Raw genomic sequence first — 24529 nt, forward strand, 5'->3', positions numbered from 1 at the left:
TCTCATTTACGCTACGGCCGGCTCAACTTAGAGAGGCAAGTACCGTATCCCCAACGTTGCGCCGGCGTAACGTAAATTCCTAGGCGTAAGCCGGCGTAATTGAAAGTAGGAAGGAAGTGGGCGTGTTCCATTGAAATGAGCCGTGAACCCATGCAAATGAAGGGCCGAACGGACGGCGCATGCGCCGTGACGCTGACTATGTTCAGCGCCTCTCTGCGCATGCTCAGAACTAGGCCCGGCGTAATCAGTGAGATACAAACTAGGCCCGGCGTAATTAGTGAGATACTCCCAGGGCATAAATACGCCCAGACATGCGCACGTCCAGTGCAAAAGTATATCTGCTTGTTTCCCCCCCTGAAGCAAGGTACTTTTGCTGTTTCCTTTGCAGCTGTTTGTTTTTGAGCCATGTCTGCTCCAGCAGCTCCAAAGAAGAGGAAATAAAATTATTCCCCACAGGAGAAGGCGGTCATTATCAGGGCCCAGTATGATACCTATCTTCATGGGGCAGAGAGTGCCAATACCACCCAGGCCAGGAGGAAGGAGATCCTGGCACAGATTGCGGCAGATGTCAATGCTTTGGGGAGTGAGGTCAGGACCCCCAATGACATTTAAAAAAAAAAAAGGTAAGCTGGCCAGGATGAGCACTCATGCCAGGGGCACTGGAGGGGGACCAGCAACTACCGAGACGCTCACTGCTGAGGAGCAGGTGGTTGCCCAGTGCCTCCACAGGCATCAAGTGGAGGGAGTTGAGGGCTTTGACTCCGTTGAGGATGCCTTGAGGACAGGTAAGTGTGTTTTATTTTCTATCTGGTGTGTAGTATGTGTGGGGGGTGGAAGGGAACATGTGACAAGTGTGTGGATCCTCCAACATGTGAATGTTTTGTGTCATCCACAGATGTCAGGAGGGTGCTGGGCCATCTGGCCAGTCCACACCATCCCCCGGACATGAGTCTGAGGCAGACACCTGGCAAGCCAGGAGTCCTCTGTGGAAGGGAGTGGCCACACCTCTCCTCAGGAGGTGGTTGAGGAGGAGGAGGTGATGAGTGGGAATGAGGTGAGGCTCCATTTGGAGGAGTCTTCCCCTGTGGCTGGCACTAGTCAGCTCTCCATCAGGGTAGCCCCTCCCACTCCTCCCCCTACAGGGCTTCCCCCCCAAGGGTCTCCCCTTCTCCAAGGCCCAAGCCACTGCTGGACCCAGGAAGGTGTCTAGGAAGACAAGGGGGTGTCAGATGTTCTCCCGGAACACCTTAGGAGGGACCAGACCCGCCATCTGGGTGAGGTTGCCATGAGGATGGACCACATGGCACAAAGCATGGCCTCCATGAAGGAAGCTGTGCAGGATGTAGGCTGCAATTCCTCAGCTGTGGTCACCTGCCTGGTTGATCTGCAGGCCACCACAGCAGGCCTGGGTCATGAAGTCCGCGCCCTGACAGAGGCTGTCAGGGACAACACAATAGACATCCAGGCGGGGGTGAGGCTGCAGGTCCTCACCCGCATCGCCCTGGCCTTGGAGGGCAGGCCGCCAGGCATGGAGAGACCAGGGAATGCTTCTCCTCCTGATTCCCCCCCCCATGAGTCTCCCATGAGGAGCCGGGGCCGTGGCCGCGGCAGGCGTGGGGCACGGCAGCTCCGTTAATTTTTTTTTTTTTTCTGTTCGACTCAGGTTGTGAGTGTTTTATGTTTATTTTTGGAATATACTCAGGTTATGATTTTTTTTGTAGCCCAAGCACACGGTTAGTAGTGCAGGCTACAGTGTGACTGGTGTTTAAATGTGGGGGTGACATTCCTGCCGGACCCTTGGTCGTCGGGGAGAAGTGATCCCCAGGACCAGGGAGAAGTGATCCCCAGGTCCATGTGAATGGTGTATGAATGGACAGCAACATAATTGGAGCCTTGACAGGGCGTTGCTGCTCCCAAGTCCTGCTTGGTGGACTTGGGCTAATCCAATGTGATGAGGATGTGGGGTGTGTGTGCTAGGGACCACAGTGGTGTGCATGCGTGCATTCTCCTTGTGCCATGATGATTGTGTTTACCGTGCAAAGATGGCATTCCACGAGGCATCTCCTGACTGCTCTTCCCTCAGAAGACGGGTAGTCTTGGTTAGGGGGGGACTGTGTGGTTCGGGGGTCAGGTCATCACGTATGCCAATCTCTAGGCCCTTTCTCACGGCGAAGTTGTGCAGCATGCAACATGCACCGATGATCTGGCACACAAAGTTTGGGGAATACAACAGGGTCCCCCCGGACTTATCCAGGCATCGGAAACTGGACTTTAGGAGGCCAAATGTGCGTTCCACCACTGCACAGGTACGTGTGTGTGTGCATCATTGTATCTTTGCTCTCCTGGGGTTTCCGGATTCCGGAATGGAGTCATGAGATGGGGTCCAAGTGCATATGCAGAGTCACCTGGAAGGGAAGAGACAGGAGGATGTTAGTCGTGCATGTGCCCCTCGTGATGTCTGCATCATGGGGGCGGACAGTCATGCCTGGCTCCCATGTCACTCACTAACCAGCCAGCTGTCCCCATACAAGTTCTGTTCAAATTCTGTTGGGATGGGGCTTTGATGGTATATGTAGCTGTCGTGGCTGGACCCTGGGTGTTTGGCACGGACGTGCCATATGAGGCATTGGGCATCGGCTATCACCTGTACGTTGATGGAATGCCAATGCTTACGATTGTGGTATATGTGCTCTGTGTCACTGGAGGGTCGTAGTGCCACATGTGTGCAATCAATGGCCCCCACGGTGCGTGGGAATCCTGCAATTCTGTAGAAATCACGCATTGCCTTCACCCCGCAGATGCTCCTGGGTGGTTTGATGATGTGGTGGGGACATGCGTCTGAGGATTGCGGGGACAACCTGGTGCACACATCTGCTAATGGAGGATTGTGCCATGCCAGCCACTACTCCACTTGTACGCTGGAACGAGCCACTGGCAAGGAAATGGAGTGTTGCCAGTACCTTGACCAGTGGCTCCACTGCATGTGAGCGGTGTGTCTGGCTGGTTATGTCATCCTGCAGGGTTGTGGTTAATTCCAGGATGACAGCAGGGCTGAATCTGAAGATGCGATACACCTCCGATTCCCCAATGCCAAAGATGTTTAGGCGCGGTTGGTATATCCGCGCCCGTGCCCTCCTCCTTCTACGCGCATGTAAAGCCAGTAGTATAGCTATGACCATGGATGCCCCTGGCATGTTGGCATACAGATTGTTGTCCTGCAAGTGTGGATGCTCAGCTCGTCCCTAATGGTGCTGCTGAAGCTGCTCTCCAGCTGACCTGCACACGTCTGGTGCAAAGTTACAGCTGCTATTATGAGGGGTAACTTTAGACCGGACGTATGACTTATGCGCGGTGCCCGCGTCGGGCACACGTACGTTCGTGGATCGCCGTATATCCCTCATTTGCATATTTGAATAGCAAAACAATGGTGCGTCCAGCGTATATTTGCGCCCACGATGCGCCGGCACAGAAAAATTATGTCGGTCGGAAAAAGCCTATTTTCAGGCGTATCTCATTTTGTGGATACGGCGCATAGTTACACTGGCGTATATATACACTTACGCCGCGCATCTCGAGATACGCTGGCGTAAGTGCTTTGTGGATCTGCCCCACTGTTTCCATTCGACAAACAGATTGCCTGTTTGTTCTTTCCTCTGGACCTCGCAAGGGATACCCTGCTTCAAAACTCATCATTGCACAGTGGATCAGGAACTTGATTACAAGAGTTTATGCTCTTAGGGTGGCTTCATACTACCCTGCTGCTCTTTTGCTACAGTGCAGCTAACCCACAGTTAGACCATTAATGCTAAAAACATTTTTTTTGGTTTAACAGGCTCACAATACAGCATGTGCATGTGCCTTGCCACTAGGAGCTGTCTCGGGTTGATATTAATGGAGAAAAACGTATACACATATTTACCTTGCCCCAGTATGTCAGATCAGATCAATCAGATAGATATCCAATAGGATCTGTTTATCATTTCACAGGTACAGGCCCTGCTAAAGGGCATACGGGTTGCTCATATTGACTGTAACACCATTTAGAACCCAGTAAACCACACTGCAAAATTTTGTCACACACAAATGCAAATGTTGCCCAAGAGAAAATAAAATGTTAAATTAGTAATTAGAGTACATTTTAAATTATGGATAGATAAAGCTTTTTTCCAATTAAGAAAAGAGAAGGGATAATTTGCGGTGTGTGCAAGTTGCAAAATGAAAGTGATGAGAAAGCACAATTTCTTTGTTACAAAATTTACGAAAATGCTTTATTCATAAATACAGAGTATACACAATATACAATTGATTAGTTTAAAAACGAAGAAGTGGACAACCAGTTGTTGATTTAATTCAGTGGATAGCAGAGAGCATCAATCAGTTGGAAATACAGATGCAACTTGGAAAGGAAATCGCATAGACCCTACATGTTTCGCGGACTTCTGCTTCTTCAGGGGAGGGAGCGATATCCAATCAGAGTAAGCAACCACGAGTTGCCCACAGCTGGTGACAGACACAAGGTCCCACCAGGATTGAACTGGTAATGCGCGTATTCATAAATAGCGATTTGGAGAGTTAATTAACCAGAGACTTCAGTGAGTGATTAAGCTGCAGTGCTAGTTCAATAGAGGAACCATGTGGATTCCACAGAATGGCTGCAAAAGATCTATATAGAGATCAGAGGCAGTGTGGCAAAGCCATATAGCACAGTATGATTGGTGTATAAAAAGCCAGATGAAAATCAGCTACTTAGTCCTGCAAGGAACTGCAAAGCACATATCATGAGAGTGCTCACTGGACATGTAACCCAACGGAGCCCTGCTACATTTTAAATTATGTTTTTTCTTCTTTTTTTTTTTCTTTTTAAGAACGAAGACTCTCCCACTTGGGCTTGTTGAACAATCATCCATCTGAAACAATGTATTTTCTAAATGGTTTGCGGGCAAGACAAGTTATTGATGACCATGTTCCATTTTTAGAAAGGGGTAAGAAATAAACACAGAACCATAGAAAATTCCTTTAAAATGCAATTACATCTTAATGTGTTCTGTTTAGCTTTAGCTGTAAATTTATTCAATCGGTCTTAAAGTACTGTTAGTTAGAAAGAAGGGGATTGAGTCAGGAGTGAGGTTTCACTTCTGGCTGCTGAATATATCCCCAGAAAGTTGAGAATATGTGTCTAGGGAGGGTGGCAGAATGTTTTTTTTTTTTTTTTTTTGAGCCAGATACAGCTGTCTTGATGGTATTTAATCACCACGGTTTTTTATTTTATTTATTTTTTGCTATATAACCCAAAAAAATCTACAATTTTGAAAAAAAAATTAAGTTTTATACTTTTATGTTATAAAATTTTGCAAATAAATAATATTTCTTCATAAATTTAGGCCAAATTTATTCTGCCACAATTCTTTGACAAAAATAACCCAAATCAGTGAATATTATTTACTCTGTGTGAAAGTGATAGTCTATAATCTATTGTATACATGTATATATTGGAAAATGTATCAATCCTGATTTACTGATGGCCTATCTCATTTTTTGAGGCTATAAAATGTCAGGACAGTACAAATACGCCCCCCCCCCCAAAAAAAAAAAAAATAACATTTATGGAATGTATACACCCCAAGGTATTTATAGAGAGGCAAGTTGAGTTTTTTTAAATTGTAATTTTTTTGACACTGGCTGGTGACAGTATGTAGAAAAATGATAGGATAGGGCAGCGGGGGAGGGCGTGGGTGAAGAACTCTTGCCAGATGTTGGCCACATTTAATGGAGACGGAATAATGATAATAGCTGCCTTTATCCCACGTAATAATGGAATGAGAGTCAAGAAGTTGTAGTAATTCTTGTTTAGTACTCAAGAGATCCACTTAAACGGAGGAGCCTATATTCAGCTTTTGAGTGTTCTTGAGTGAAGCGATTGTAGAGAGCAGCCTGGAACCATGTTGAATAAAGACACCACATATTACACACTTCAAGGGGGGTAGTGGTGTCATCAGACCTATGATCCAGAACAAAGTTCTGAATAGCAAGCTTGATATCAACAAAATATGCAGAATCCTTGTGTAAGTTGTCATTTAAGTGCCAGGAAAAACCTCTAATATGATATATGATTTGGGCATATGGTCAAGTGCAAGGTGCACAGGAGCATGGTCCAACCAAAGAAAGTTGCCAATGAATGATTGTAAGGGGACATCTAGGAGGGATTTGGACACAAAGTAGTCAATACGACTGAAATGCCGTGTACACACGATCATTTTTTGGCATGTAAAAAACGCCGTTTTTCAGCATGTAGAAAAAACATTGTTTTTTTCCAACTTCATCATTAACCACTTAAGTCCCGGACCATATTGCTGGTCAAAGACCAGAGCACTTTTTGCGATTCGGTACTGCGTCGCTTTAACTGACAATTGTGTGGTCGTGCGACATGGCTCCCAAACAAAATTGGCGTCCTTTTTTTCCCACAAATAGAGCTTTCTTTTGTGGTATTTGATCACCTCTGCGGTTTTTAGTTTTTGCGCTATAAACAAAAATAGAGCGACAATTTTGAAAAAAAATGAATATTTTTTACTTTTTACCATAATAAATATTCCCCTAAAAATATATATATATAAAAAAAAAATGTCCTCACTTTAGGCTGATACGTATTCTTCTACATATTTTTCGTAAAAAAAAAAAAAATCGCAATAAGCGTTTATTGATTGGTTTGCACAAAAGTTATAGCATTTACAAAATAGAGGGTAGTTTTATGGCATTTTTATTAATATTTTTTTTTACTAGTAATGGCGGCGATCAGCGATTTTTTTTTCGGTACTGCAACATTATGGCGGACACTTCGGACACTTTTGACACATTTTTGGGACCATTGGCATTTTTATAGCGATCAGTGCTATAAAAATGCATTGATTACTATAAAAATGCCACTGGCAGGGAAGGGGTTAACACTAGGGGGCGGGAAAGGGGTTAAGTATGTTCCCTGGGTGTGTTCTAACTGTAGGGGGGGGTGGACTCACTAGGGGAAATGACTGATCGCTGTTCATACATTGTATGAACAGACGGTCAGGCATTTCGCCCCTAGTGGCCACTTCGCAGGGCGACATAGATCTACTGGCTCTCGCGCAGGAGAGCCGACCTGCCGCCGTAGAACACGGCACTATAAAGGGGAAGTTCCATTTGGATGACATCACCCTTTAGCTGATTTCATGTTAGTAAAAGACGATTCGCACTTTTCTGTCTGTTACAGCGTGATGAATGTGCTTACTCCATTACGAACGGTAGTTTTACCAGAACGAGTGCTCCCGTCTCATAACTTGCTTCTGAGCATGCGTGGGTTTTTAACATTGTTTTAGCCCACACACGATCATTTTTTACAACCCGAAAAACAACATTGTTTAAAACGTCGTTAAAAAATGCAGCATGTTCAAATTTTTTTTTGGTCGTTTTTCAGAACACAAAAAAATTATGTGAAGCCCACACACGATCATTTTAAATGACATTTTTTAAATTGTCGTTTTTTTACATGCCGAAAAATTATCGTGTGTACGCGGCATAAGAGTGATGAACAACTGAATAATAACTGTAGTCCTGCTCCAAGGGATGTTGTGTGCGCCGGACATCTACTAGTTGTACAGATTGTAGAAGAGACTTAATATGCGTCAAGGCTGAATTAGCAATAGAAGACTTACCCAATGATGTGTCCACGGATGGAGAGAGGGCCATGTTGAAGATGAATCGGGACCCCCAAAAGGAGATCAATCTGTCCAGGCCCACAGCCAGGAAACGACCCTGTTCTTGGTTAGAGCTTTAAACATTTGCCACTAACAATAGAAGATTGATATTTGTGTTTAAGGAACACAAATCGTCCAGTGGGGTCTATGAAGGAGTCTAGAACATCTGGATGAAAGGACTTATGGAAGGCTATAGATTCCCCCTTTGATTTAGCCTGTGGGTTGATACTCTGATGCCAGATGTTGTAAAAATTATTACTTATGGCTGGTACATTATTAATTTTGGGCCAAACTTTGTAAAAATGGTACAAAATCTGGCTTGTGAAAAAGCCCCAACAATTAAAAGAGGGAAAGGTGATATGATCATGAACTGCCATGGTGATATAAAAAGAGGGTGAGTATCCACTCTATGGTGAGGTCCCATAGCAAAACATGATGGTGGGTCACAAGAAAGCTCAAGAAAATAAGAAATTCCATAAAGAGGAACAAAGAACACAGAAGTAAAGTAGGAAAGGTGAAGGAATGAGGGAGAAAAAGCAGAGAGTAAAGAGGTGGGGTTCAGCTTCCACAACATAAGGAAAGATAGAGAGTGAGGAGGGAATCCACCAAACGCTAAAATATGACAGGCCACCAGGTGGCATTATAACACTTAAATGGAAAAAACAAACCACCAAAAATCATTTAACTGTACAAACATGTACCAGAGCATTTTCCTGCACCGAAGGGCCAAAGGGGGGTGTCGAGGAAAGCACACAAACCAGCCCCCGGACCCAGCACTCCATGGGATAACAAAATTAAAACCAAATATAAATGATTACCTCAAAAAGGAAAAAAACAGATATGGTGTTAGTGACAATAACCTGAGAAAAAAAGGGATCAGTCATGACATAGGCACAGCAAACAACAGAATGTAGAGATGCATTTTGCTAGAGACTTGTCCTGCAGATCAATTACAGCAGTACCGCATGTAGGGGCATAATAGGTATAGTATGAGAGATAGTTATCTGAACCACAGAGCCCTGTGGGATGAGCAGGAGAAACAGTCAACAGAGGCAGCTTAGTAAAAAACATAAAACAAAGAAGTAAAACAATGACCAAGACCAGGCAGGGCCATGGTATGTTGGAGTCTCAATCATCTGGCGGCCTTTGCGAGGAAGATCTAGGGCACTTTTTCTTGCTTTGTCTTTGCCATTTGGTAGCAGTCTGGGGTCATCAGCGGAAAAGGCCAATCAGGCAGGGAAACTTGAGGCTATTCAGGGATTCCAAGGAAAGTATGCAGGTCACCCAGTGTACAGAACAAAGCCGTCTTGCCCTCATGGTGTACCCTGAGTTGAAAGAGGAACCTCCATTGATAGTTGATATGCTGTTCTTGGAGTAACTGTGTGAGTGGTTTCAGGGTTTGCCGCAAGGCCAAGGTCGAGTGAGAAACATCTGGCAAAAGCATGACAGGGGTGTCATTGAAAAGGATGGTGTCTTGTGAACTAGCAGCTCACATAATGTCCTCCTTAATTTTATAAAAGTGCACTCTGCATAAGGTGTCACATATGAAAGAGGGATCAGGATTTTTGGGACCTGAGGTCCTGTGTACTCTGTCCAGTTGATCTTTCGGCTGCTGTAAAAACTGGTTGAAAATGGCTGTGACTTGCTGCAGAGCAAGGTCTTTATGTTCAATAGTTTCAGGAATGCCCCGGATCCGTATAATATTACGTTGATTACTATTTTCTATGTCATCTTGCTGATACATGAGCTGCTGAATTAGCACTGTATGGGAATTCAAAGTTTCCTCATGTGACTGTAAAGCATTGCAAAGCCCATCTGTGGTGTTCTCAATGTACTCCATGTGGACCTCTAGGTCCTTTTTAAGCTTGTTGATCTCTTGCCTATAGGTCTTTTCAATGCAGTGTTCAAAATCAGTTTTAGTGGGTAGGGATCATATGTATGTGTGGGGACCTCATTTGAGTCTCCATGTCTCAGCTGTCCCCTAAGCAAAGGAAGGCCTGTGAGAACAGTGTGAGCATCTAGTGTGGTGATCGGAGCCCTCTGGTGACACAGAGGGGCCCAGGAAGCTCACCTGCATGTGGACTGTGGAATCAGACCGGGCTGGGGAAGATGGCGCTGGTGCCATCTTGGAAAAACGGTTGAAGAAATACCCTGGGTCACCATTCGGGCAGCCATCTCCAGTCTTCTTAGGTTCCTTATGTTAGTCTCTACCCATCAGCGCGGTTTGGAGGTAATCTGTGTGGAGGAAATGTCCCGCTGGAGTCTCAGGGACCGGGAGCTGTTCAGAGACACGTCTCAACTCTCCATGCACCAAGCCACGCCCCCGGATTGATGCTGTTTATTACTATCTTGAAACTAAACAAAATGAAAGATCATAGTCGTTATCATTACATTTCCCACCTAGAAATAAACAATTGGTTAGCACAAACACATATTCACAACACTTTTCAGACAAAACACATGGCCATGTTGTTTAACCACTTGCCGACCAGCCGTTGTCATTATACTGCAGCAGGTGGACACGTTCCCACGAGTTGTCGTAGCTTTACGTCGACCCTTTAAGCGGGTATAGGACGCAGGCACGCGTGCCTCCATGGGTGCCGATGCACATGGCCGACTGTCCTGATAACCGCCGGTCAGGCGCGATTATGGGCTCGAGAGTCAGAACAGAGAGTCGTTCTGTGAGGAGAGGAGAAGAGAGACAGATCGTGTGTTCCTACTAGCTAGTAACAACGATCTGTCATCTCCTCCAGTCAGTCCCATTCCCTACATTTAGAACACACACAAGGAACACAGTTAACCCCTTAATCACGCCCTAATGTTAACCCCTTCCCCGCCAGTGACATTTACACAGTAATCAGTGCATTTTTAAAGCACTGTGCGCTGTATAAATGTCAGTGGTGCCAAAAACGTTTAACAAGTGTCCAATCTGTCCGCCATAATGTCACATTTCTGATAAAAATCGCTGATCACTGCCATTACGAGTAAAAAAATAATAATACCATAAATCTTTCCACTTTTTCGCAAACCAATAAATATACGCTTACTGCGATTTTTATCACCAAAAATATGTAGAAGATTACCTATCGGCCTAAACTGAGGAAAAAAAGTTTATATAAATATCCCCATTTAAAAAATAAAATAAAAATTAATAAATTATAGCAGAAAGTACAAAGTATTGTGTTTTTGATGCTCTTTTTTTGTTTATAGCACAAAAAATAAAAAAACGCAGAGATGATCAAATACCACCAAAAGAAAGCTCTATTTGTGGGAAATAAAAGGACGTCAATTTTGTTTGGGAACAGCGTCGCAGAATTGTCAGTTGAAGCGACGCAGTGCCGTATAGCAAAAAATGGTCATTGAGCAGTCAAATCTTACGGGGCTGAAGTGGTTAATGAGAGTGCGCTCTTTTCTACACATTTTAAATTGGCTCATATTAATTACTTAATTAATTAATTATCATTATGTGGATTTTCATTTTAGGACTTCCTTAAAAAGTTGTCAATAATTCACCATGGTTAAAATTACATTTGCGATAACATTTATAGTGTGTTCATCGCATTGTGCACAAAGATTATACATCACCAAATTCATATGGATTTTTCCTATTTGAACCTCTTGTTTAATCCAAACACGATTTGTGAGGCACAGAGGGTCAAATCAAGACACCACATCCCATGAATATATCAAACAGAACAATGGGAGGGGTAACAAGCCCCGGGACTTTAAAGGTGTCAAAATCTATTGGTAATAAATCAGAAATAGATATGTTAAAAGACAAAATGTATTGTTTTGACATATACAAAATTGTTTAAAAGATAAACATAAACATGATCTAGTCCTGTAAGGACATAAACGTCTCAACAGAGAGCCACCATAAAACCTGTATGAAGAATGCCCAACATGTTTCGCTCGATTAGAGCTTCATCAGGAGCACATACAGGAAATACTAGAAAGATAAAGAAACAATATCGTAAGGAATAAAGCATTTAAGCATTGATTATTCATTACATGTTCATTGAAATAAATACATTAATTTCGAAAAGAATATAATTAATTAAATACTAATTTTAAGGGGGGGGGGGGGGAGTTTTTGATAACAATACAATATTGGATACAGACATAGATGTAAATACATCAAATGATTAATATTGGGCTAGCCAACTCACCAACCTGGGCCGCATTTCATTCACACACATTGCATAGAGAAAAGTGATTTAGATAGAAAATCCATATACTGCCATCACTCGCCCTAAACAGGCCGTAAAATCCAGGTCCATCCACACCATATATTTTGGCTATAGTAAATAAAAAATAATCCAATACAGATCTTGGAACTTCTAGAAACAGATCTGGTCCATTCTGTATTAAGGAAAAAAACGTATAAAACAATCATTAGTGTTGTATTCTACAGTATCACACTTCAATACAATCAACAATAAGGACAATACAAAGTAGATATACATCTCGGGGGCGTGGCCAAGCCAGCGGAGATGATGGACGCCTAATTTCAAAGCTCCTGTCACCTCAGAAAGCACAATAGCTTTAAAGACAGGTTTCCACGTCTATACTGCCAGGAAAACACCCTGTGACCCCGAGGGAACCTTCCTGCCCATGGTCTGAGTATCCACTGCACATAAAGAAAACCGCCATCCGAGGCCGCCGTGGACGCACCTCAGGAAAGACCGCGGCTTCGGCCTAGTCACGGAGCCGCGGCCATTTTGGTCCTCCCGGCGTCGGAGCCTCACGGTCTCAACTGACCCCCCTCGTTCCTCTACATCCCACCTTAGCCTGAACCGGAGACCGAGCAGCCTGGGGAACGCCACCGAATCACAGCACCTCCCTCAGAAGTTACCTGAAAGACTGCACACCCGGCTCTCATCCTGAGTCGGCGGCCATCTTGGTTCCCTCACTGAGGGCTCCCAGCGGAGATACTCGCTCACCCCTGCTCCTGAGCACCCCACCACCTATCGGACCGGGTACTGTACAGCCCGAGGACACCACCGAAGCTAACAGCACCTGGTAATACATACCTGTAGGGCCGTGTATCAGGCACATACCCGGTGACGGCGGCCATCTTGGTCCTCTCTGTGGAGGCTCCTGAGTATCACACCTGACTCCCCTGATTAACTAATTCACATCACCCCTTGAACTGGAGACCTGAGAGGTTTGGGGACACAGCCAATGTATAGCGCCCCCTGGAAGAAGTGCCTGGTGGTCTGCAATTCTAGCCCTTGCCCTGGATAGATGGACATAGTGGCCACCCTGGAGAAGCTTCTCTGCTCTCTATACCCGACCCTCTGGACCCCCTATCAATCCACCAATCTCTGTTGTTAACAATAAACGGACGGCAGGGGAATAATAGTATTGCCTTAGGCTGTGCATGGATTGAATGGTGGATAAAACCCGCAAAGTCAGTCAAATCTCCAACCCGGCGATCATTTTGGTTCACCTAGTGGTGGCCTATAATACCTCTGACTAAACTGACTAATCTCACTGCCAAATAGCAATATCTCCCCTTGCAGCCTACTGTTAGGAGATACTGCAGTATACAAAGGTACAAACTGCCCAGGGGAAAAAAAAAAGAAAAAATTCTCAGGCACCGGCGAGTATGGGAACGTCATCCCGCCATTCCTCGGCATCCCGTTCCCGGTCTCCCAGAGAAAACACTGGAGCAACAGGACATAACACCACGGACCAATCCCGCACTCCCCGAGGGAGCATGGCACCCACCCGCCGGGGTCCTACCCAGAGCACACCCCAGGCGTCCTCACAATCTCCCACAGACATTGTACTAACGGCTCCGGAACCAGAGATATCCCCTCAAATGATGGGGGGTTCGGCGGGTACCGAGAGTGCTGGTTTGCCACAGATCAATATAATGGACCTAAGAGCAGTGGCGGCAGACATCAAGGACACTCTCGCTGCAGCAATAGCAGAACTCCGCATAGACCTGCGCTCTCTCTCTGATAGGGTGTCAGTTACTGAACAAATGACGGATGAACACGAAGTAATTCTTCAAAAATCTACCAGAAAGATAGATGACCATACCCTCCAGCTGAGGGAAGTTAATCGACAACTGGAAGATTTAGACAACAGAGGCCGACGCCGGAATCTTCGCGTGAGAGGAATGCCTGAAGTAATTGAAGGAGACCAAATCCAAAGAGAAGTCACTACCCTATTCAACTCTATTATAGGTAAACCCCCTCAAACCTTCATCGATTTTGAGAGAATACACCGCGCCCTGCGCCCAAGGGGCAGAGATACAGATCCCCCTAGGGACATAATATGCTGTATGACAGATTTCAAACTAAAAGAAGAAATCCTGAGCAGGGCCAGGGGTCAGAGATTGTATTGCGGTGAAACCCCGGTTCAATTATATCAAGATCTTTCAGGAATCACCTTGCAACATAGGCGCGATCTTAAACCATTGTTGGAAGTCTTGCGGTCAAGAGACATTAGGTATAAATGGAAATTCCCCTTTTGCTTGGCAGCTTCTAACCAAGGTCGCAATGCTTCTTTGAGAGTGCCAGAAGACCTGCCCAGGTTTTGTGAAACACTTGGCCTGCCACCGATCTCAGTGCCTGATTGGTATGCACCCTACCGCCGATCAGTTGGGAGACGAGGGAAACCACCTGAAACACCCATGGAAACCCAAGCTACCAGGTTTCGCAGGATGAGATCTCCCTCCAACTCAAGACTCCCTCAGAACTCCTCTGGAGTAAGAAGAGAGCAAGACCAAATGACCCCACCGGAGGCCAGAAGGGCCAGAAGAGATCATAATGAGTAAAAGGCTTGATATTTGTCCAGATTATCTAACAGTCCTTGTAAGTTTTATCGATTGCTAGTTGATGTGTTCCGTTTCCCCCTTTTCTCCTGAGTTCTTAATGGGAAAGTTCTCCCCGTTATCTAACCAAGATCATCTCCCATCTAAGACCCTGATACTGAGAGATACCTCTCTCTGGCACACTCAGGTCATGAAGTTATCTGTGTTCCACAATTTTGCCATCACTAACTGTTGTCCTTGGGCCTAACCGCATAATGTTCCCTCTGTGGTTAACAGCGGAAACATCTTGACTCCAGAAATTGTTCTAGGGACACCAAAGATGCACTTTGACCAAAGAACATTGTACTGTCATCTTGCCCTCTATTGTTAGGTTACTCATCTACTCTCAAGTATCTCTGGTAAATCTCTACTAGTGTGCTCTGGATGACCAAAGAGACCGATAGCCCTGGAATAGGTCCCCAGTCACTGAAGTTACCTGAATACAATTCGACCTTCACTTCACCGGGGTAGTATGACTATAGTACTCTACTCCAAACCTACTACCAATTATAGTAATGTTCTCATACCTGTGACATTAGAGCACCAGGGACTCTCTGGCCTTTCCCCTTCCCTTTATGACGTTACTGGTGCCTCGATATCCAGGAGTATCAACGGTAACAGATAAACAGTCCTGACCAGTCGGGTTGGCAAGCATATACATGCCACTGACATTCCTCCCGGAAGGGAAATTGCATAACATTATCGGTCAAGTTGCAATTTAAAAACGGGATAATATTACTGTTAATAGTGACTCTATAGTACTTTCTAAATGTTAAACAGTTTCTCTTTATTATGCTCTATTACAGGATAAGAAACAGTTTTTGTTTTGATAGAAATGTGAGATTCACACTGAGAGACCCCTTTTGGTTCAAATTTAACTAGTTCTTGTGATCTACTTTAGGTCACTCACAAAATTGGTACCTGGTGCATCTTTAATAGGCTCCCTGTCTCCTCTCAGTCTGAATCTATTCTGGGGTGGCTTGGCTAATATCGGTTACATTTATTTGTTTGTTAAAAACCTAGTTATAAACTCATAGGTAAAGCTTCATTAACAGTATTTCTCTTTCCTGTGCTGGTCTTGGCTAACCCCGCAACAGTGGTGTGCTGGCGCTCCTGGGATTGTGGTAGGATCCTGGGGGTCTGATACCCACTGTAACTTTCCGATTGTTCTCTGTAAATAGAAAGTGAGTGGAATATCTTCCACCACTTAATCGGTAAATAGAATTTACGGGCCGCTTGGCCCACTCTACCAACACTGCACTTTTCACTGTTGATCTCACCTGGGGCCTGTACGCTTCCCACCCTACCCTCTGCCTAACATAGACCCCTTCCTTTTCCCATCAGATCTAGTGTTCCGCAGACATGAATCCGGTATCATCCCCTTTACCCTTTGCACAGAGAGGGGGACCTCTAAGTCACATTAAAGTATATTCTTTGAACATTAGGGGATTGAATACTCCCGAGAAACGTTCTCGCTTACTCTTCTTACTACAAAAAGAAAAAGTACACATAGCTTTTCTTCAAGAGACACATTTTCGTGCGGATATAATACCCAAATTAACTGATAGGAACTTCCCACTAGTGTTTCACGCCCCTAATAATGAGGTGAAATCCAAGGGTGTTTCGGTTTTAATTTCTCGACACTGCCCTTTTAAAATCCTAGAAACTCAGAGGGATCCTCAGGGACGATACATATTCCTGCGGGGTACCATACATAACGTGATGTATACGATAGCGAATATTTATGCCCCTAACACAAAACAAGTACCCTTTTTCCGTTCAACCCTTTATCAACTTACATCCTTCCAAAGAGGTACCCTCATTTTAGGTGGGGATTTTAACGTTCCCCTACAACCAGATCTTGACACATCCAATGGTTCTACCTGTTTAAAATTCAGTGCTCTGAAAGCCATCAAGTCCACCCTCTCTACCTTGTCCCTACATGACACTTGGAGAACCCTCCACCCAAACGTGAAGGACTTTACATATTTTTCACCACTTCATAAAAAATATTCACGGATAGACCACTTTTTCCTTTCACAAAATGACCTCACCTCCCTAGTCAACGCCACTATCGACCCAATGCTATTGTCAGATCATCACCCGATCACTATTTTGCTCTCGATCCCTACAAGTCGTCCCAGATCATCCATTTGGAGACTGGATGATTCTATCTTGCTAGACAATAATCACACCTCTGATACATCTAAGGTCCTCTCAAATTATTTCTCGGAAAACATAGCTGAAGACACCTCTGCTCCATTGGTCTGGGCCGCCCATAAATGCGTGGTTCGAGGACATTTTATCTCAATAATGGCCAAACGAGCCAAGTTACGGAAAGCGCGCATTCTAGAACTATCAGACAAAGTTAAGGCCCTGGAACTAACACACAAACGAACATTAGCTACCCAAACACACGATGAGCTAGTAAAAGCCCGTGAAGAACTACTTGGGGAAATCAAGAAAAGATTTGCCCGTAAACATACACTGACAAGTAAACTTTTCTACGAATATGGGAATAAGTCAGGCAAAATTTTAGCAGCGGCCTTGCAAAAAAAAAAGGCATCCCATACCATCAATAATGTCACTGCCATATCCGGGGAATCCATAGTTACTAACAATGGAATTGCAGATCAATTTGTTAGATATTTTTCTGGACTATATAACCTGCAGAAATCCCGTCAGCAAGAAACAGCTCCTGATAGGAAGACCTTGATAGAGGAATTTCTATCGGAATTCTGCCCAGCTTATACAGCCCCTGAAGATATTGCTGACCTAGGCTCCCCAATCACTACTGAAGAAGTCACATTAGCAATAAGCCAACTTAAACCGGGGAAAAGTCCCGGCCCAGATGGTTTGCCATTAAGTTATTACAAGACATTCTCTGATACACTAACCCCCAATTTTCTGTCTACCTTTAACACCCTTCCGGACTCCCCTTCACGCACAAAAGATTTGTTAGAGGCCCATATTTCCCTGATTCCCAAACCAGGCAAAGATGCCACGCTCGTCACCAATTATAGACCGATTTTGCTATTAAACGTCGATATCAAATTGTACGCCAAAATACTCTCCAACCGTATTCTCCCATTGATCCCTAAATTTATCACAACTGATCAAGTTGGGTTTGTCCCTGGCAGAGAGGCCAGGGACAACACTATAAAAGCTCTCAACATACATCATTGGCTGTCCTCTACAAAGAACAGTGTTTTTTTCCTGTCATTAGATGCTGAGAAGGCGTTCGATAGAGTGGCCTGGGATTTTTTGCAGGCGGTCCTAACTAAAATGGGATTACCACCACGTCTTACCCAAATGATCCAATTGCTGTACTCTAATCCCACGGCCCGAGTTAGGGTAAATGGCCACCTATCGGACGCCTTCTCCATAACCAATGGAACCCGTCAGGGTTGTCCCTTATCTCCCCTCATCTTCATTCTCACGATGGAACCCTTTCTTAGAAAACTTAGGGCGAACGACGCAATCAAGGGCATTGAGATCCGGGGAAAGCAGTACAAGACAGCAGCTTACGCAGATGATGTCCTGCTATTCCTTTCGGATCCGATAACTACAATCCCCAATCTTTTGAAAGACTTTAAATTCTTTAACATGTTAGCTAATTTACAAATTAATTTCGACAAATCGCTAGCTCTTAATATTTCTCTCCCAACCCCAGTAGTGGACCTATGTAAACAAAACTTTCCCTTCAGATGGGAGTCTGAATATATCACATACTTAGGCATTAAAATCCCCAAAGATCTAAGTAAGCTATTCGCATTCAATTTTCTACCAAGTCTCTCAACCATTAAATCAGACCTATCGGATTGGAACAACGGCAGATTTTCGTGGTTCGGTAGAACAGCAATCCTTAAGATGAATATCCTCCCGAGGGTCTTATACCTTCTCCAGGCGGTGCCAATCAGGATCCCACAGACCTTCTTTACAACATTCAAAAGACACTGTAGAACATTCCTTTGGGCAGGCCAAGCACCCAGGTTGAGCTGGAATAAACTGACTCAACCAAAACACAAGGGGGGCCTGGGTATACCTGACTTAGCCCTATACCACAAAGCATGCCTACTCACCAGACTCGTAGATTGGCATCTCCACACTGGAAACAAGGACTGGATTGCCTTGGAAAACGCATTCCTCTTCTTCCCGATTACCCATTTGCCATGGATAGAACAGCGCTCGATTCCCACAGAATGCCTAAATCACCCTTTAATAGGTCCTACACTCCAAAATCATAAGGTGATATGTCGAACCCTGAAATTAACTCCCTCCCCGGGGCCGTTGACACCTTTATCGCACAATCCCGATTTCATACCAAATATAACCTACAAATATCCAGTGATAGGTTCCAACTCGCAGGCCATTAGAGCTCATCAACTTTTCCGCAACGGTGACTTACTAACCTATCCAGAACTAATAAAAGCACTCCCTCAGGTGAACATGTCTGTATTTAAGTATCTCCAACTTAAACATTTTTTAGGTCCCACCCAGACACATCCGAAATGGTGCAGAGATCTCTCACCCTTAGAACAAATATGCACTGCGGGAGAACCAAAGCGCCATTTGATTTCCACGTTACACTCATTACTGATGCCAATATCGCCTCCTTCCTCAAACACTCGCTCAGCATGGGACAAGGATCTTTCCATGTCCCTATCTGACGAAGATTGGAACATGATATGGGAACACACACATAAAGGAACTGTTAATGTCTCAGCACAAGAAAACCGATACAAGCTCTGCACCAGGTGGTACCGAACACCAGAAAAGCTTCACAAAATCTTTCCGGCAGTTTCCCCTTCTTGTTGGAGGTGTGATGGAGCGGAAGGCTCATTTTTACATATCTGGTGGGACTGCCCTCTGTTAGTCCAGTTTTGGAAAGAGGTGCATGAACGTATCGTACAAATAACAACAATACCAATAAGCCTTGCCCCAGCGCAATTCCTGCTGCATCACACTCCCATACCAAGATTACAATACCGGAGATCACTAATTTTACACCTAATAAATGCAGCCACCCAATGCATTCCTATATATTGGAAGTCTAAAACTATTCCAACAACTGAAGAATGGCATACACGTGTTGACAGGGTAGAGGAAATGGAGCGCCTTATCCACCAATCTAAGGACACACACGAGAAATACAGACAAACATGGTCATGCTGGGCACTATATAGAAACCCCCCTACACAAGCACCTCCCAGTACCCAAGAAAATTCTAGCATAACATCAGGGGTCATACTTACCTAAAGATCTAACAACTAGATACATCTTCTCCCTTTCTTCCATCCCATCTGTCTCAACCCCCCCTCCCCCCCGCACAGGGCTGTACACTCCCTCTGGACACTGAGTCCGACCTGGCTCTTCTCAAGGGGTAAGAGGGAATAGACAAAGATAGCTCGGGTATGCCTAATATTTGCTGTTCTCTTCCCTACCCTTTTCATTTTTTCTTTTTTGTGAATACTGGAAGCTAAGCCTATTTTACCCCGACTTCCACCCCTCTCCTCTCTGTGCTGCCCACAGATTGTCCCCGATAAGGGGTGGGTAGGGCAGAGGGGAGTCTCTGTCACAAATGTAGAGTGGGGAACTAAGAAGTCTCGTATTCCTCTGTTAGCGTGGGCTTTAATGTTTACATTTTGACACTTGTTCTCGGAATACAATCCATATATAGATAACACTGTCATTGAACTGTATCATATGATATATATATATATATATGATCCTTTATGATCACCTGTTACTATAAGATCCTGTTAAGACTTTATTTGAAATGTGAACAATATGTCTAAGTCATGGATTACGCTGTATTGCTGAAAATCTTCAATAAAAATGTTTATCAAAAAAAAAAAAGTAGATATACATCTCCAGTGAACATTCATTATTGTCCTATCTTATACTGTTAAGTTAAAATATTCTAAGCCTGGTCTTCATTAGTCAACTATCTTATTCAAATGACTTTCAATAAAGGGTACGACCAGGTTTTTGTCGGTGGGTGGAGCCTTCTCCCTCTCCATTCCCAGTGGGCTGGAATGAACAACAAGAGATTAAAAAAAATGTAATAATCATGGCTACCTTTTAGGAATTTAAAGGGCGTTAGCCTTTTCTTCCTTTGTTTCCAAAAATCTTAGAGTCACAAAGCAAAAACTGACCATTTCACCTAGGATTTTATTTCTGCAAAAGTATTTAAACACTTCCTTTACCTTACACAGATTTTCACATCACCGACTTTTGAAATCACATATTACTTCTTTCCTAGATGTTCAGACTGTCCTGCTTCACAGACAGGCACAATCTTTAAATGGGGGTTAGAAGGGTGGAATGTCTGTAATAGTCTCTCCATCTCTCTCCTCTCTACAAACACCCAAACATAGAAATAAGATAGGGGAGGGGGAGCAGTGAATAGAGCTTCTGTCCCTCATATAGACACACAAGTACCTCATACAAGCAGGCTGCTCGTCTAACAAATTCTTACATAGGATGACCCCTCAAAAAAAAACGTATTTCTTGCTCATACATCACAGGACACAGAACCTTAATTACTTAATGGGTTATGTAGTCACCACAGGTGATAGGACACTGGCAAACCCAATTAGAATGGAGTTCCTCCCCTATATAACCCCTCCCAAATGGAGCGTACCTCAGTTTTTTGCCAGTGTCTAAGGTGGTTTGTCACATTGAACATGTGCTAAGAAGAAAAAGCTCTTTTGATGGTCTTCTGCGGAGGCCTAGGAGCTATAACCGGATCCATACCTTGGGCCGATATCAAAAGCCTAAGATGGGTGGTACCCGGGCCTCGTGTAAAGAAGAAACAAGGTTTGCCTGTAATGTCTCTCTACGGAGGTCTGGGATCCAGGCTTTGGTGTACTAATGCAACTGTGACACGAAAAGTTACTGGCAGAGTCTTCTACAGGTCCAGGTATGAGGTTCCTCTAAGAAGGAACCCATGGAAACCTGAAGGTTGGCACAACATTACCCGCAGTGATGGGTGAAGGCTGGATCTACTATTTTTAGTAGCTTTCCTGCGGCGGGGATAAAGGTAAGAGAGGATAATTTAAAAAAAATATATCTTATGTGAGTAGGATTGCCTTACCTGGTTTTCACCACTAGAGGGAGTAAGTTACATACCTGGTGTATTCTTACAAAGCCATCCAGGACACGCTCAGTGAAGACGGTCAGTTTAAACACCACTCACCTTCTCCGCTGCAGGCTCTGCCACAAAGCACATACAGGGGTCCCCCAATGGTCTGCTCTTCTTCCTCTTTTGCCATAGGTCGCCACCGCCTTTAACTGTCTATAGGCAGATGGAGGGGGGAGGGCTGTGGTTGCTCGTGTCCGTGCGCGGTGCACCTGTGTGCAGGCGCCAAGAGGCTTGTTTAAAAGGCCCAGCACGCCAGCGCCTTCTGTAAAGCGGCATGGACACAGAGCTGTGGGCTGTAAGCATTCCTGTGGATTGAACCAGGCAAACCTAAGACTCGGAATCAGGTTGTGCAGTGAGCTAATATTTGTGTATTGTAAGACTATAGCACAACAGTGATTGCATTTTTGTGACAGTACCTTTGCTTTGCAGTAAGGACTATGTCCCCCAGAAGAGGTACAAGGGCTCGTAAAAGAGGCACTAGGAAATCCCTGCTTATGGCTAAGGATTCCAAGCTTGCCTGCAGTTTACCACCCCCCTCTGTCAGTCTGGTAGCAGCCTCACAGGATGATCATGTGCCCCTGTCTGGTTTTGCAGCTTCTCCTATGGCAGCTCCTGTATACGTCGCTGAGGACGCTTTAAAAGTTGCTTTGGATGGCTTAGAAGGAAGGATTGCTACTATAATTGCAACCTCCTTAAAAGATTGCAGAAAAAGGGGTAGATCCCCTTCATCTGCTCTGGCTCTGTCATCCGATGAGCCTTCTGAGGGTGAAAAATCCCTTTCTGGACATAAGGATCAGGTGCAGTCTGAGAACTCAGAGGATGAGAAGATTCCTTCTACCTCTCAGTCACTAAAGATGCAGGTGCAATATTATGCAGAGATGGTGCGTGCCACTTACAAATTGCCTCCTGTTGAAGCTTCTATGTCCTCTGTTTCCTCTTTGGGATCTGGGAAATCCCCACAGGCTGCATGCTCCATTCCAGTTCATCCCTTGCTGGATAAACTGATGTATGATGACTGGGTTCACCCAGATAAACTGTTTTCTCCTCCTACGCAGTTTTCCCTCCTTTATCCTATGGAGGAAGGTTTTACTAAGAAATAGAGGTTTCCCTGCTATAGATGCAGCTATTTCTTGTGCAAAAAAAAGCGTGACCTGTCCTATAGACAATGCTCAGGACTTTAAGGATCCAACTGATAAAAAGATGGAATCTTTATTGAAAGCCTCCTCCTCTATGGCCGGTGCTGAAGAACAACCTGCAGTTGCAGCGATTGGCATATGTCAGTTCCTTAAGGAACAGATGAAGCAGATAGTTAACCTCCTCCCTACAGAGGAGATTGAGGTTTGAGGACCATCCTAAGGCCCTATGTTTTACGATTGATGCGATTATTGACTCTGTTCAGAAATCATCCCGCTTGAATCTCCTGCTGGTTCACATGCGCGGGTCCCTTTGGTTGAAATATTGGGAAGCCGAGGTTTCTTGCAAAAGATACTTGGCGGCGTTCCCCTTTGGTGGAGGATGCCTGTTTGGGGATGATTTAAATAAATACATCCAAAAGATTACCGGAGGCAAATCTTCTCTGTTGCCGGTGTGAGGGGTTACCTCGGTAGCGGGGTGTGTGACCCCTTGGATGGGTTCACCACACACTGAATTTCTACAGACTGGCAGTCGAAGACGGTTGAAAACAAAGTTTCTGGTTTATTTTTCCATCTTGCTGGAAAAAATTGCAAGCATTCAAACAGCATAAACAAAATCAAACAAAATAAATCCTACCCACTCTGGGCGTCTACCTTCCACACAGGAACCTATCTATGAAGTCTAACACAGCCTACTGCTGGGTAGACAGTGCTGGTCATACAGCACACAACAATAGTCTTTTGATTTTTATCACACAGAAAAATCAATCCTCTTCTCACCTTTACACAAGGCTTTCTGGCACTGCTCTCCTACTCACACAGACGCAGGATCTTGCAGCCAATTAGTGGTTATCCTCTGGGCTACTTTATAGAGGCCTTGAATTGCCTCGCTCTGAACAGCTGGAGTCTTCCAACGGCCCTTAGCCTTCCTGGCTATTTCTGGCAGCCGACGCCTAATAAGGCAGAAATGTATGTCCCGACTGTGACAACACCCACAGATTTACCTGACTTCCTGTCACACCGGTTAAAAAGAAGAGTAAACGTCCTTCTTTTAAGCGTTCTCTTTCCCCGGCCCCTGGAACCTCATTCTCCAGGCAGTGGCGACGGTCTTCCCAGTCTAACACTGGGGGAAAGGCCCAGAGCCAAGCATAAGGGCAGAAAAGGACTTGGAGTTCAAAATCTAAGCAGAACCTGTCAGGTCACTCGTGGCCAGGTGACAAGTGCACCCCGTTGAGGTCAGGGATGCACCACAGGGTAGTGAACCCTATAGCCGACTGCTGCTAACAGAGCGGAAGTGTGAACCCAAGATCACCCAGGGCGCGCAGTCTAAGACCCAGCTTTGTGTTCACCAGAGCCTCTGGTGGTGAGGATGGACTTGGCCGCAGCTGGATCAAGTTTGCAACCCCCGAGATCCCCTAGGTCACACTCCGCAGGGAATGTATAGAAAGGGCTCCTGCGCTATCGGGACTGCAGCTAGGGGGCACTGCTGCAAACACCTGGTAGTCTGTCCTTGCCAGAAAAGTGAAAATATATAATGAGGTAATGGTGTCTGCGCTGTGAAAACTAAACAGGAAGGAAGGAGGTACAAAACTCACAGCGTGAGTAAATGGACCATTAAGTGTAATGTGTATCCTATAATGAGGTGCGTGATAGACAAATATATAGGCAGAACAGCATAAACTATGGCCCGGATTCACAT

The 24529-nt window shown here is 44.8% G+C and overlaps 1 protein-coding gene across 1 annotated transcript in view; it reads left to right on the forward strand.

Moving 5' to 3' along the window:
• Positions 1 to 24529, forward strand: part of QPCT (glutaminyl-peptide cyclotransferase) — a 176206-nt gene that overhangs the window by 118432 nt on the left and 33245 nt on the right. The window contains exon 6 of the mRNA XM_040350695.1: positions 4866 to 4982. Within this exon, the coding sequence (XP_040206629.1) occupies positions 4866 to 4982 (117 nt within the window). The remainder of the gene's footprint in view (positions 1 to 4865; positions 4983 to 24529) is intronic.

Source organism: Rana temporaria, chromosome 4 (genome assembly GCF_905171775.1).
Source record: "Rana temporaria chromosome 4, aRanTem1.1, whole genome shotgun sequence".
Lineage (NCBI taxonomy): Eukaryota > Metazoa > Chordata > Amphibia > Anura > Ranidae > Rana > Rana temporaria.